Genomic DNA, 12949 nt, shown 5'->3' on the forward strand with positions numbered 1-12949 from the left:
TCAGATGTGGGGTTGGTGACGATATTTTCCCATTCTGTTGGCTGTCTTTTTGTCTTATTGTCTGTGTCTTTTGCTCTGCAAAAGCTTCTCAATTTTGAGAGGTCCCATTTATTAATTGTTGTGCTCAGGGTCTGTACTGTTGGTGTTATATTTAGGGAATGGTCTCCAGTGCCAATGCATTCAAGAGTGCTTCCTACTTTCTTTTCCATTAAGTTTAGTGTAACTGGATTTACGTTCTTAGCATTGGTGTTGACTGGGTACAGATGTGCAGTGTGGCATGGACCAACTCAGGCCTGATTTTCCTGCTTCAGGATAAGTGAGCCCCTGAGATCTAAGTGTACTGAGCAGGTGAGGGATGTCACACACTGTGTGTTGTAAGTCCCTGGTTTGTCACCAGCTCTTGGGAGATGACCTGGATGCTCTGGTGAACACCTGCCTGTCATCCCTGTTTGCCCCCTTTCATCCTCCATCTGTGTCTCCTCAGCCATGTGAACAAATGTGTCCTGTCAGGATCAGTGTGACTTCCAGGGGGACTGGGGTCTTGATATTCATGTCAGCTGCTCAGGTGTGCCATGTCTACAAGAGCAAGTGGGAACTTGGTCCCTGGTCACCAGTGTTCAGGGGTGATCCCAGTTCACAATTCTCTGTATACGTGTCAACAGATACTTAATGACTATCCTTGGACTCTACTGGATGAGGACAAATAGAAAGAGCCCTGGAATGTCTCTCCTGGTTTCTGTCCTGCCTGCCCTTTTCCTTTGCTGGCTTCAACTCTCTGGCATCACTGAAGTGAAGACTAACAGTGAGTCTAACGCCAATCTTGGGTCCCTGCTTTCTTTCCCTAGGCTTGGTGGGAAGTGCAAACCCAGTCAACTTGGGAAGAGTGATGTGACTCCCTGGGGTGACTGTGTCTCTGAGGGTGCTGCCTCAGGAACACTTAGTTTGGGCAAAGGAAGGCCAAGAGAATCTGTATGGTTGGTGAATTCACGGTCTGAGGCTGTGGTTGTATTGTGTTCCCCGAAATATTGTACACGCTAATAATCTTATCTGGGGTCAGAGAAGAGAACAACCACAATATTAAACATAGAGGATAGGCAGTGGTAGCACACTCCTAGCATTGCAGAGGCAGAAATCTATCTGTTCAAGGAGACAGCCAAGCATGGGGACTCACATCTTCTATCCCAGAAAGCAAGGCTTTAATCCCAGAGAGTGATGGCAGATAGCAGAAAGGTATATAAGGCAGGAAGACCAGGAACTAGAAGCATTTGCTGGTTAAGCTTTCAGGCTTTGGAGCAGCACAGTTCAGCTGAGATTCATTCGGGATGAGGACTGAGAGTTTTCCACTCTGAGGAAACAGGATCAGCTGAGGAACTAACAAGGGGAGGCAGCTGTGGCTTGTTCTGCTTCTCTGATTTTCCAGCATTTGCCCCAATACCTAGCCAGGATTGTTTTTATTAATGAGATTCTTTAAGATTCCTGCTACATGAGGCCACAGCCGGAGTGTTGCCCATTGTGTTACCAATGGAATCGAAAACCACAGAACTAATGCTTGAGATGGGTCACACTTGGTATGTGAAGAAATGCAGCCCAGTGTGGTGTCACAGGCCTTTAGTTCCAGTATTTGAGAGGCTGAGGCAGGTGGATCTGTGAGTTCAAGGCCAGCCTGGTTTACAAAGCAAGTTCTAGTAACCTAAGACTGTTACAGGAGAAACCTTGTTTTGAAAAACAAAACAAAAAACAAAAACAAACAAATGAAAAGAAGAAAAGTAAAAAGGAAGGAAGAAAACAGAAAGAAATGCAGAATTATAAATTTTTAACAATGACAAGGTACAACCTGAAAACAGTGAAAAAAAAAAAAACCTGAATGGAAAGGAAATCCAAGTACAAGCGAAAAATATCAGTCAGGTCTCAGCGGGAACCTGACTTGAAAGACACAGAGTCAGGTCTAAAACGGAGCACCATGATCCAAACATTCACAACAACTGAGGCAGCTGTGCATCGGTGATCTGAGCTTTATCACTGCTCATGATAGTTGAGGAGAACTTTTTGAGACATTGTGTACAGCTAAGGTGAAGTACTGAGAGACCCCCTAAACAGAGCATTCCAGAGGTTTTGATTTTGTGACTTCCTTTTGTGTTGAAGAGAAGCATTGAGGAATGCGCTGGACCACAAAAGTCTGACAGAAATATAGGGATGTGTCTGAACCTGGGATGATGGACACGTTGGGATGTGGTGGACCACACAAGGATGGTGCATATGTAGAGAAGTGTGCTGTACAAAACCAACCTGACAGAAACGTCGGGAACTGTGCTGGACCACACCAAGCTGACAGAAATGTCTGAATGTGTGCTGGACCAAACCAGGCTGAAGGATATGTAGGAGAACCAGAGAGAACTGATTCTGCAGAGCATTCTGAAGAACCTGCTGCCCACTTCACAGAAAAGAAAATGTTTGTGGGTAGTGTTGGAAAAATACAAGAGAAATAGAGTTTGGCCAGACTGAGACCATAGAGGTTGTAGAAGACCGAGTGGAAGGTAGAAAGTCAAGGCAGGAACCGGAGGCAGAACTAAGGCAGGGACCATGGAGGAGTGCTGCTTACAGGTTCCTCAGCCTGGATCTCAGGGCCTCATTGAACAGCTTAACTGCCCTACCACCTGTATCCTACCCTGTCTTTCTCTGCTCACTGTCCCCCAGGTCTGGCTCTGGACTCCTCTCTGCCCCACACAGCCTCTTGCCTTTAGCATTTAGACCAACGCTCAAGTGTTCAAAGACGGGTATTGGGGGGCGGTCTGCAGTGTCCTCTCCAGGGTTCACCAGCACTTCCCGAACCGCCTTCAGTCCATTGATCACAACCACGGGCTTCCAGGCCATCTGCAGGCTGAACACGTCACCATAGCATTGTCGAAGCTGAAGGAGAGGGACAGAGCACTTAGGAGGTGAAGTGCCCACAGGTCCTTGAGCTAGTTTAATGCAAGAGTATTGGTACAGTGTTCGTGTGTCCGTGTCCGTGTCCGTGTCCGTGTGTGTGTGTGTGTGTGTGTGTGTGTGTGTGTGTGTGTATGTGTGTGTGTGTTTGTGTATCTGTGTATTTGTGTACAATGAGTGTGTGTGCATATAATATATGCTTGTGTGTGTGTTTGTGTTTTTTTTTTTGTGTGTGTGTTGTTTGTTTTGATCCTTAGTCCTTAAATTCGCTGGAGAAAACTCTTCCACTGAGCTCTGTGCCCTCCCTGCCACACTGTGGCTGTGGCATTCCATCCTTTAAATTCAGCAAAGGACTCATGGTAAATATGGCACCTGCTGTGATCTTCCCAGAGCTTGAACACTGTCCTGAGGCCCCTCAGCATCTCAGGACACATGAAGAAACTGCTTCCTTGAGATGGGCAGTGAGGCCAGAGACCACACAGCAGCAAGACATTCAAGCAGCCCCAGCCCGATCTCCCTCCACTCGGTCTCTGCCAGACACGCTGCACTAGACCTGAGATCATGCCCTTCACTCAGCCCTCCTCTGTGACAGGATCCTAAGGACTTGGGGCCTTCATGATTACTGCCCTGTCTAACTGGATCTGCACCCTGCTGTCACACCATCATCACCTGCTGGATTTTTCCTCACCTCTCAAAACACCTTGTGCCCTAGAAAGTAGAGTGTCCTCAACCTGGCAGTGCCTGCAACCAGGGAGCTGTTTAGCCTGTGCCAGGCTGGGGCCCAGCTCCTGTCTACCCTGTGGCTCCATCCCCAGGATGTGGTGCCACAGACACAAAACCTTGGTTATTATCTCCCCCAGCCTCCCTCAACTTGTACAAGCTGTATGGCATGTCGTTGAAGTCCACCTGCATCAGGTTGCCCAGCACAGCCATGGGAAGGGGCACAGGGCCGGCTGGCGCCAGGGGTGGAAATCAACCAGTAACACCGAGATGACTGTGAATATGGCCACAGACCCCAGGCCATGCCCAGTCAGCCACTAAATAGCTGCCCCATTACTGCCCAGGCTTCTGGGAAAACAATGTCCAACAATCACAGCAGCCTCCTGGGATCAGGAAGTCCCACAGATTGGAACCTGTCACCTTATAAGGGACTCCCAATGGTGCTCTTTTTTCCTTTGTCACAAGTTTCTGTGATTTGATCGATCAAGTGGAGTGAGTTGTCAGAGATTTTCAGTCCATCCCAAGAACTGAATATCGTGGTTCAGCTGGGCTGAGCATGATGGGCAGATGTCCAATGGAACACCTGCTTCAAGGTGCATAGTCATTACCTGTAGAAAAATGATCAGGTTTGCCACCCATATGCAGGTTTAAGCGACTGAAGACATTGCCTTGGGAAGAAATAAGACCTCGCCAAAGCATCGAGGAACGTTGTGTTGACCAGAGAGGATGGCCTGACCGTCAGTACCAGTAAGTGGCTTCTGTGGGTGTGTGAGCAGTGGGAGGGTGTCTCCTGCAGTTAGGGGATGCAGCTCCACTGGGTGAGTGAGGGGCCGTGAGGGAAGGCACTGGAGACCCTGTGGGTAAGTGAGACACAGTGTAAAAAGGCAGCAGGAGTCCCTGTGTGGTAGTGGGGGGCAGAAAGGAAAGGCAGTGAGAGCCCCAGTGGATTAGTGGGGGTCAGTGCAGGGAGGCAGGAAAAGCCCATCTAAGTAAGTGGGGGGCACTGGGGGAGATTGCTGGTGCCCATGTTGTGTCATGTGGGACAGTGGGGAAATATCGGGTTCCTCTGTGCAAGAGGGGACAGGAGGGGAGGGAGTTGGACTCCAGGAAATCCTCAGTGGAGGGCTGAGGTCCCACACTTGATCAGGAAAGCAAGACACACAATTAGGAGATTTCTCAGACCAATCAGAGAGAGCTGAGAAATGGTCTGAAAATCCAGGGGAGGCTACTAAGTTGGGCCAGGAACTTGTCCCATGGTGGTCTCTTTTCTTTATTCACACTTTCTTTCTTGGTGGATTAATCTTTTCCCCAATGTCTTCCACATGGGACATGGAGGCAGTGTCCTCCTCATGCCAGAGGCTGTGATTAGGATGGGCAGCCATAAGAAGAATATGATGACTCCTGAGCCTTCAACAGATGTGCTGGGCACACTGCACGTGACATCTCATCGCTCACCAGAGTCAGTGAAGGTGTAGCCCTGTCCTTGCTGGGGATCCAGACCTCTGAAGATCAAAGGCTCAGAAGTCCCAGTGGAATCCAGGCGGGCGCTCTCTGCTGCCCCCTCCACTGTGGAAAAAAGGAGGCAGGAGCTGAGTGAGAGGAGATGGAGTCCACAGCATGCAGCACCTCAGCAAGGACCAGACCCTGGGTCCCCTCCTCTCTGCTGCTTCTGCCACCACTTCTCTGTTCACATCTATGTCACCAGGGCCTCAGGGGATTCCATGCTTGCTGCTGGCCTGAAGGCCCCAAGTCTGCTAACTGTTCCTGTCCAAATTTCTTGGCCTTTCCCAACCCAGTTAGGATAACATGGCACCCTAGTTTGGGACACAGACAAGGGTCTTCTCTAGCTTGAACAAGACCTGAATGGAGCCCTGAATGGGAGTCAGGACAGCAGCATGGGTCACAGTCAGGAGTGGGGCGACAGAGACAACTGTGGTCTGCTACTGATTGGCTCAGGCTGGTGGTTTCCTCCTGGTTTGTCCCAGGACCCTCCCAGGGTAACTTCTGAGGCCTGATGGTTAACTGGATGTCAGTTGTCCCACATCTGCCTCTCTTCAACTCTCCTGCTCTCTTCTGTGTGTCATGTATGACATCATGAAAGAGTAGCATTGGTGAAGACTGGGTACAGGTGTGCAGTGTGGCATGGACCGACTCAGGCCTGATTGTCCTGCTTCAGGCTAAGTGAATCCCAGAGAAGGAAGTGGACCAAGGAGGTGAGGGATGTCACACACTGTGTGTTCTAAAGTCCTTGATCTGTCACCCGCTCTTGGGAGATGACCTGGATGCTCTGGTGAACCCCTGCCTGTTAGCCCTGTTTGCCCCCTTTCATCCTCCATCTGTGTCTCCTCAGCCATGTGAACAAATGTGTCCTGTCAGGATAAGGGTGACTTCCAGGGGGACTGGGGTCTTGATATTAATGTCAGCTGCTCAGGTGTGCCATGTCTACAAGAGCAAGCTGGAACTCAGTCCCCGGTCACCAGTGTTCAGGGGTGATCCCAGTTCACAATTCTCTGGACACATGTCAACAGATCCTTAATCACCATCCTTGGACTACACTGGATGAGGACAAATAGAAAGAGCCCTGGTATGTCTCTCTTGGACTCTGTTCTGTGTGTCATTTTCCTTTGCTGGCTTCAACTGTCTTGGTTCACTGAAGTGAAGACCACAGTTAGTCTAACGCCAATCCTGGGTCGCTGCTTTCTTTCCCTAGGCTTGGTGGGATGTGCAAACTCAGTCAGCTTGGTTAGAGTGATGTGACTCCCTGGGGTGACTGTGTCTCTGAGGGTGCTGCCTCAGGAACACTTAGTTTGGGCAAAGGAAGGCCAAGAGATTCTGTATGGTTGGTGAAGCTCATGGTCTGAGGACACTGTGGGGGTGGTGCCAGGTATGTTCTCTATGGGATCCCAAACCACAGAACTAACACTTGACATGCTTCCCACTTGGTATGTGAAGAAATGATGCTCAGCATGCTGGCACAGGCCTTTTGTTGCAGCATTTGAGAGGCCTGTAAGGTGTATCTGTGAGTTCAAGGCCAGCCTGGTTTTCAAAGCATGTTCCAGGAAACTAGGACTATTTCAATAGAAACCCTGTTTCATAAAACAAAACAAAACACCCAAACAACAAAAAGGAATGGAGAAAAGAAAACAAAAAGAAATGCAGAATTTATAAATTTTTGAAATGACAAGGCAAAACGAGAAAACAGTCAAAAGGCAAAACTGAATGGAAAGGGAATCAAAGTACAGTAGAAGAACATGAGTCAGGTCCCAGTGGGACCCTGATTCTAAAGAGACAAGATCAGGTCTAAGAATGGAGCGCCATGATGTCAACATCCACAGCAACTGAGGCAACTGTGCATTGCTTTAAAACTGCTCCTGATAGTTGAGGAGAACATTTTGAGACATTGTGTACACCTAGGGTGAAGCACTGAGAGACCCCCAAACAAAGCATTCCAGGGGGTTTGATATTGTGACTTCCTGTTGTGTTGAAGAGAAGCATTCAGAAATGTGCTGGACCACAAAAGTCTGACAAAATATAGGGATGTGTGCTGAACCACAATAGTGGACATATAGAAATGGTGAAGATATCAGAACAGATAGCAAGAAGCCTGCCATGGCCATACAGTTTATAAGTAACATGAGTCTCTGTGTGTTTACTTGGTTGGGTCTGAGTGGCTGCAGGAGCCAAGTGGACACACGAATACCCCAGCAACACAACTCAGTTCTCATTTTCCAGCTTCAGGGATAAATGAGTCCCCATGATCAAGTGTGCCATGTCTACAAGAGCAATTCTCTGTACACATGTCAACAGACTTGATCACTTTCCTTTAGACTCCACTGGAGGAGGACAAATGGACCCTGGGGAGTTTGTCACCACCTCAGTCACTGCTGCTGTGTCTTTCAGGTGACAAGGGTCAGCCGAAACTCTGAGCACCAGCACTCTCCTTCCTTCCTCTCTTTCCTCCCACCCTGCTCTCCGGCTTTCCCTTCTTCCCATTCAGTTTCCTCTTTTCTCCCTCCCTGGTTCTGTGTACGTGATACTGTGATCCTCAGTATGGAATCTTGCAGTCCTAAATCCTGCTTTATAGCCCAGGCTAGCCCCAAACTTGCCATTCTCTGTGTCAGGGTCCCAGGTCCTGAATCTGCAGGCTGTCACTTTGCACTAGGGTGAGCTCAGCCCTTTCTCCTAGCATTCAAGGTGTCCATTAGGAAGGCTCAGGTGCAGGGTGAGGGGTGATGGTGGACAGTTCTCTGAGGACCAGATGCAGACCGGGTGAGAGTTTAAATGAGAAGGCAAGTGGTACCCACAAAACTGGTTTATTGTGGGAAGATCACAGTAAGCAAGGGGCAGGACTAGAATCAGTGTCCTGCTAGCGAGTGACTGCACAGAGCTCATACGGGGAGGGAGATACCAGAAACATAAAGACCCCATGGTCAGTGGGCCGGGGCTGTCCGTGAGGCACCGAGAAGCTAAAGCGCTGCAGGAGGCAGGTGAAGAAGAGGAAGAGCTCCATGCGGGCCAGAGGCTCCCCCAGGCATGCTCTGCGGCCTGTGGGTGGGAGAGGGACTCAGTCAGTCTGGGCCCTGATGGATGCTCCACCCTCCAAGGACCCTAGGAAAAGACAGGGAGCCAGGCACCCCTCAGGACCTGCTGAGAATGGCATGAAGGCCTCATGCTTCACAAAGTGGCCCTGGGCATCCAGGAAGTGTTCAGGATGGAACTGGAGAGGCTTCTCCCAGACAGTCTCATCCTTCAGCACGGAGGACAGGTTGGGGATGAGGGTCGTTCCCTGGTAAGAGGTACATTGTGTAAACATGGACTGGGACACAGTTAACACAACTCTGGAGACCAAGTTCACATGCACAACCTCTTCCTGCACACACTGGACCTGTTTCCCAGTGCATCTTAGCCCCTTCACTACTGATAGAAGGTGTCCCAAACCAAGACCTGTCCCTGTGTGCAGTGCTTCCTAAAATCCCCTGTGGATTATTCAGTTGGACATCCCACTTCCCTGGAGAATCCTCCTCAATGGCTGTCATGTTCTCACACCAGGATGATCCCATCACCATGTGGAAACCAGGATGTGGTGGTCTTGGTCTTTCCTGCCCTTGTTTGTTTGTGGCCATGGTACGGTACAAGGGCCATGCATACCTTGGGGATGAGGAAGCCCTGTACTTCAATGTCACGAGAGGTCATGTGTGGCAAATTCATTGGGACAATGTCTGCAAATCTCTGGACCTCATGAATGACAGCATTGGTGTAGGGCATGGAGGTCTGGTCTGCCATCTCTGGACTCCGCCCCTGTCCTATGACTTCATCGATCTCCTGGTGGACTCGGCCTGGAGAAACAGCACCCCCTCCCCCAGTTAAGGAGTCCCAGGCAGATACCCCTTAACCCTCTACTACTTCTGTGCTAAGCCTGGGTCCATGGAGAAAGATGGCCATCACCCTTGCCTGAGTCTGGGTCAAGTCAGTGCTGGGAACCACAAGTGTCCCAAGAAGGCTTAAGGTGTGTGCCTCTCCCCTCCTTCTTCTTTCTTCCCAGCCCCAGCAAGACTCACGCTGTACATCTGGGTGCAGGATCATGAGCAGCAGGGCCCAGGCCAGTGTGATAGAAGAGGTCACCATCCCAGCACCAAACAGGTCAGAGACGACCAAACGTAGATTGGCATCATTGAAGCTGCTCTCGGGGTTCCCCTTGGCCTGGGACCGACAGAGATGGTGGACTCAGAGTAGAGAGAGAAAAGCCCTACAATACCTTTCCATTATCTCTAGGAGGCCACACTTGGGGTCACTGGGTTTTTCACAGGTTCACCCTCTTGGATCTCACAGTGCACTGGACACCACATGCCAGAGTCTCTCACCTTCTCCACCTCTGCCAGGAAGGCATCAGTCAGGTCTCGGGGTGGCTGGGCAGGGTCCCCGGTCCTCCTGTGCTCATTCACCAAGTTATCCACCATGGCCATGAAGATCTTTTGCCCAGCAAAGACTTTGTCAACCAGCCCCGGGATGCGCAAGAGAATTGGGAACGTGTTCAGAACCTGTGACCGCCAAGGAAAGCTGCTTTTTAATCTGTGTTAATAACAAGGATGTCTAATAGAGTTATCATTATTTCAATGTTTGGTTGTATATGCATGATGTGAGGAATATTGTTGCCATGACAATGATGTTGAGGTCAGGGGAACACCTCCAGTCAGTTCTCCCCTTACCCTGTGGTTTCCAGGATTCGAACTCAAGTACTATGCTTGTTTGGTGAGCTCCTTTACCCACTGACCATCTCTTGACCTGGACACTTTGGCTCAATGTTGATCTAATCCAGTCTCAGATTCCAGCCTCTTCCACAATGGACACAGGGTCTGTTCGTCCCCACCCATCACCTGCCTCCTCCTCTGTTCCAGCCTTTAGGCTCTTACAGCCCAGGGTGAACAGAATGAATAGTTTACATTGGACACCACAGGCTTGTGTAGTTTCCATGTAGACAGAGGACACAGGTTCTCTCCCTTCCCAGAAACTCTGACCTTGTCCATTCCCCCCGTTCCCCATTGTTGGAGGTTTGTCAAGGTCCAGGCCTTTCCTCCTGCAGTGGACTCCCAGAAGGCCTCTCCCATGGCCTTGGCACACAGCTTCCTCAGGGAAGATGGACAGCATTGATGTGGCTCTGTGGGATGTCCTGATCCTCCTACCTCAGGAAACAAGCCAGTGTTCTCTCCCATGTTTTCTTCCAAAATTTTTAGCAGCTCGGTGAACTGAGGATCTCCATACTCAAAGCGCCGGGCATAAATGAGGGACGTGATCACATTGCACACAGCTTTGTTCAGGAGGTGGCTGGGATTGAGCGGCTGTCCTGGGAGTGGAGAAGCAAGTGAGTCACTGTACAGCTCATGTCTTGTGTGCCCATCTGCATCCCTCACCCATCACCCACCAGCTTTTTCAGCGAGGGCATCACAGAGGTAGCCAGCCTCATCTGTCACCCACTGCTCCAGGGATTTCTTGCCCAGGCCAAAGTTGCGCATGGTGGACACAGAGAATCTTCGCTGCTCTCGCCACTCGGGCCCATAAGGTGCAAAGGCCACACCTGTAGACACATGTGTGTGTAACCAAGGATGCCTGGCTGTGCTGTCCTCTGCTCCTCTGGGATCAGTATCACCCATAACCTCTCACCTTCACCCCCAAACCATCCCCACCCACTCCAGCATGTAAAGTTGACTCTAGGTGGATTCAGAGGCCTTTGAACTGCTTCACTGCTTTACCCCCTGTGTCAGGTCCTTCCTCTGCTCAATGACCCCCAGGTCTGACTCTGCTCCTGTCTCTGCCCCCACACAGCACTTTGCCTTTAGCTTTGGGACCATAGCCCATGTGTTGAAAGATGGGCATTGGGGGTCGGTCAGAGGTGTCCTCTCCACAGTTCACCAGCACTTCCCGAACCGCCTTCAGTCCATTGATCACAACCATTGGCCTCCAGGCCATCTGCAGGCTGAACACGTCACCATAGCGTTGTCGAAGCTGAGGAGAGGGACAGAACACTTAGGAAGTGGAGGTCTCAGAAGATCCAGAACCAGGCTCACTGCACAAACTTTGGTGTTTTCTCTCTCTCTTTCTCTCTCTCTCTCTCTCTCTCTCTCTCTCTCTCTCTCTCTCTCTCTCTCTCTCTCTCTGTCTCTCTCTCTCTGTGTTGTTGTTGTTATTGAACCTCGGTCTTCACATGTGTTGGGAATTGCTCTTCTACTGAGCTCCATCCCCAGTCTGAGATCTGCTGCCCTGTGGCTGGGGCATCTCACTTTCAAGTTCAGCAAAGAACTCAGTAGATATGGTCACCCAGCTGTGACCTTGTCAGAGCCAGGAAAATGTTCTGTCACCCCTGAGCATCTCATGACACATGAAGAAACTGGTTCCTTGAGATGCGGAGTGCGGCATGAGGCCAGAGACCACAGAGCAGCACGAGATTCAAGTAGCCACAGCTCCTCTCCCTGTATTCAATCTCCTGACCGACTTGCTGAAATAGTCCCACAATCTTGTTCCACACTAAGACCTCATCTGTGACAGAATCATAAGGGACATGGGGTCTTCATGATTGCTGCCATGTCTAACCAGAACTGAACTCTGCTGTGACACCCTACCTTACCTCCTGGAATTTGTCCCAAAAACCTTTGATCCAGAGAGTCCGAGTGTCCTCAAATCTGGCAGTGACTGCCACCTGAAAACTGTTAAGCCTGTCCCATGCTGGGGACCCAACTCCTTATCTGACCTGTGGCTCCATTTCCAGTATTGGTTCCACAGACACTGCAACCTCTGTTACTGTCTCCCACGGTCTCTCTCACCTTGTACAAGCTGTATGGCATGTCGTTGAAGTCCACCTGCAGCAGGTTGCCCAGCACAGGCAAGGGCACAGGGCCTGGTGGGTAGCGAGAAGTCCAGCGCTGGCGCCGGTGCATCAGATCCACCAGTAATATGAAGAGGACTGTGAATATGGCCACAGACCCCAGGCCATACCCAGTCAGCAGCTCCATGCCTGCCCTAATGCTGCACAGGCTTCCGGGAAAACAATGTTCAACACTCACAGCAGCCTCCTGGAATCAGGAAATCCCAACAGCTTGGATCGTGCCACCTTATAACAGACTCTCAATGGTGACCTTTGTACTTTGCCTCTAGTTTCTGTGATTTGTCTAGCCAAGTGTAAGGAGGGGCCAGAGATGTTTAGTCCCGCCCAAGAGCTGAACATAGCAGTTCTGCTGGGCTGAACATTGTGTAGATGTCCAGTGGATCCCTGCTTCAGGGTGCACCATGATGACATGTAGTAGAACGTTTTGTCTGCCCCACATGCAAAGCTTTGAGAGACTGAGGACATTGCTTCAGAGAGGAATAAGACCTCACAGAAACTTCACGGAATAATTTGTTGTCAAGACATGAGGGGCCGATTGTCACTACCAGTCAATGGCTCCCATGGGTGTGTGAGCAGTGGGAGGGTGTCTCCTGCAGTTGTGGGGAGGCAGCTGTAGCCCCTGTGGGTGAATAAGGGGCAGCTGGAGCCCTGTGGGTGAGGAAAGGGCAGTGGGGGAGGGTAGTTGGAGCCTATGTAGTGTTCACTTCATGTTGAGGTCACTCAGTTGATCAGGAAAACGAGACACACTTGGAGATTTCTCAGATCCAATCTGAGAGCGCTGAGCAATGGTCTGAGAATCCTTGGGAGGCGACTAAGTTGGGCCATGAAATTGTCACATGGTGGCCTCTGTCTCTTTTCAGTCTTTCTTTCTTGGTGAGTCAACATCTTCCCCAAAAGTCTTCCACATGTAGATATGGAGGCAGTGTC

The 12949-nt window shown here is 50.3% G+C and overlaps 1 protein-coding gene across 1 annotated transcript; it reads right to left on the reverse strand.

The window, feature by feature from the left end:
* Nucleotides 1-7942: 7942 nt before the first annotated feature.
* Nucleotides 7943-12235, reverse strand: LOC121824480 (cytochrome P450 2D3-like). The gene is made up of 9 exons (XM_042265244.2): nt 11961-12235; nt 10974-11145; nt 10565-10717; nt 10326-10486; nt 9507-9683; nt 9204-9345; nt 8794-8981; nt 8290-8431; nt 7943-8190 (listed from the first exon to the last, which is right to left on the reverse strand). The coding sequence occupies exons 1-9, from the start codon at nt 12147-12149 to the stop codon at nt 8012-8014; spliced, it is 1503 nt and encodes a 500-aa protein (XP_042121178.1). The 5' UTR covers nt 12150-12235; the 3' UTR covers nt 7943-8011.
* Nucleotides 12236-12949: the final 714 nt, after the last annotated feature.

Source organism: Peromyscus maniculatus, chromosome 20, assembly GCF_049852395.1.
Source record: "Peromyscus maniculatus bairdii isolate BWxNUB_F1_BW_parent chromosome 20, HU_Pman_BW_mat_3.1, whole genome shotgun sequence".
Taxonomy (NCBI): domain Eukaryota; kingdom Metazoa; phylum Chordata; class Mammalia; order Rodentia; family Cricetidae; genus Peromyscus; species Peromyscus maniculatus.

Bases quoted from the DNA above. Each gene is read 5' to 3' on its own strand.
- LOC121824480 (XM_042265244.2), bottom strand. From the start codon at position 12,149: ATGGAGCTGCTGACTGGGTATGGCCTGGGGTCTGTGGCCATATTCACA. The intron at 9,684-10,325 runs GTAGGAGGATCA...TGGCGGTCACAG, and splicing joins ACACTGGCTTGTTTCCTGAG to GTTCTGAACACGTTCCCAAT. The intron at 9,346-9,506 runs GTGAGAGACTCT...TGTCGGTCCCAG, and splicing joins TCCTGGCAGAGGTGGAGAAG to GCCAAGGGGAACCCCGAGAG.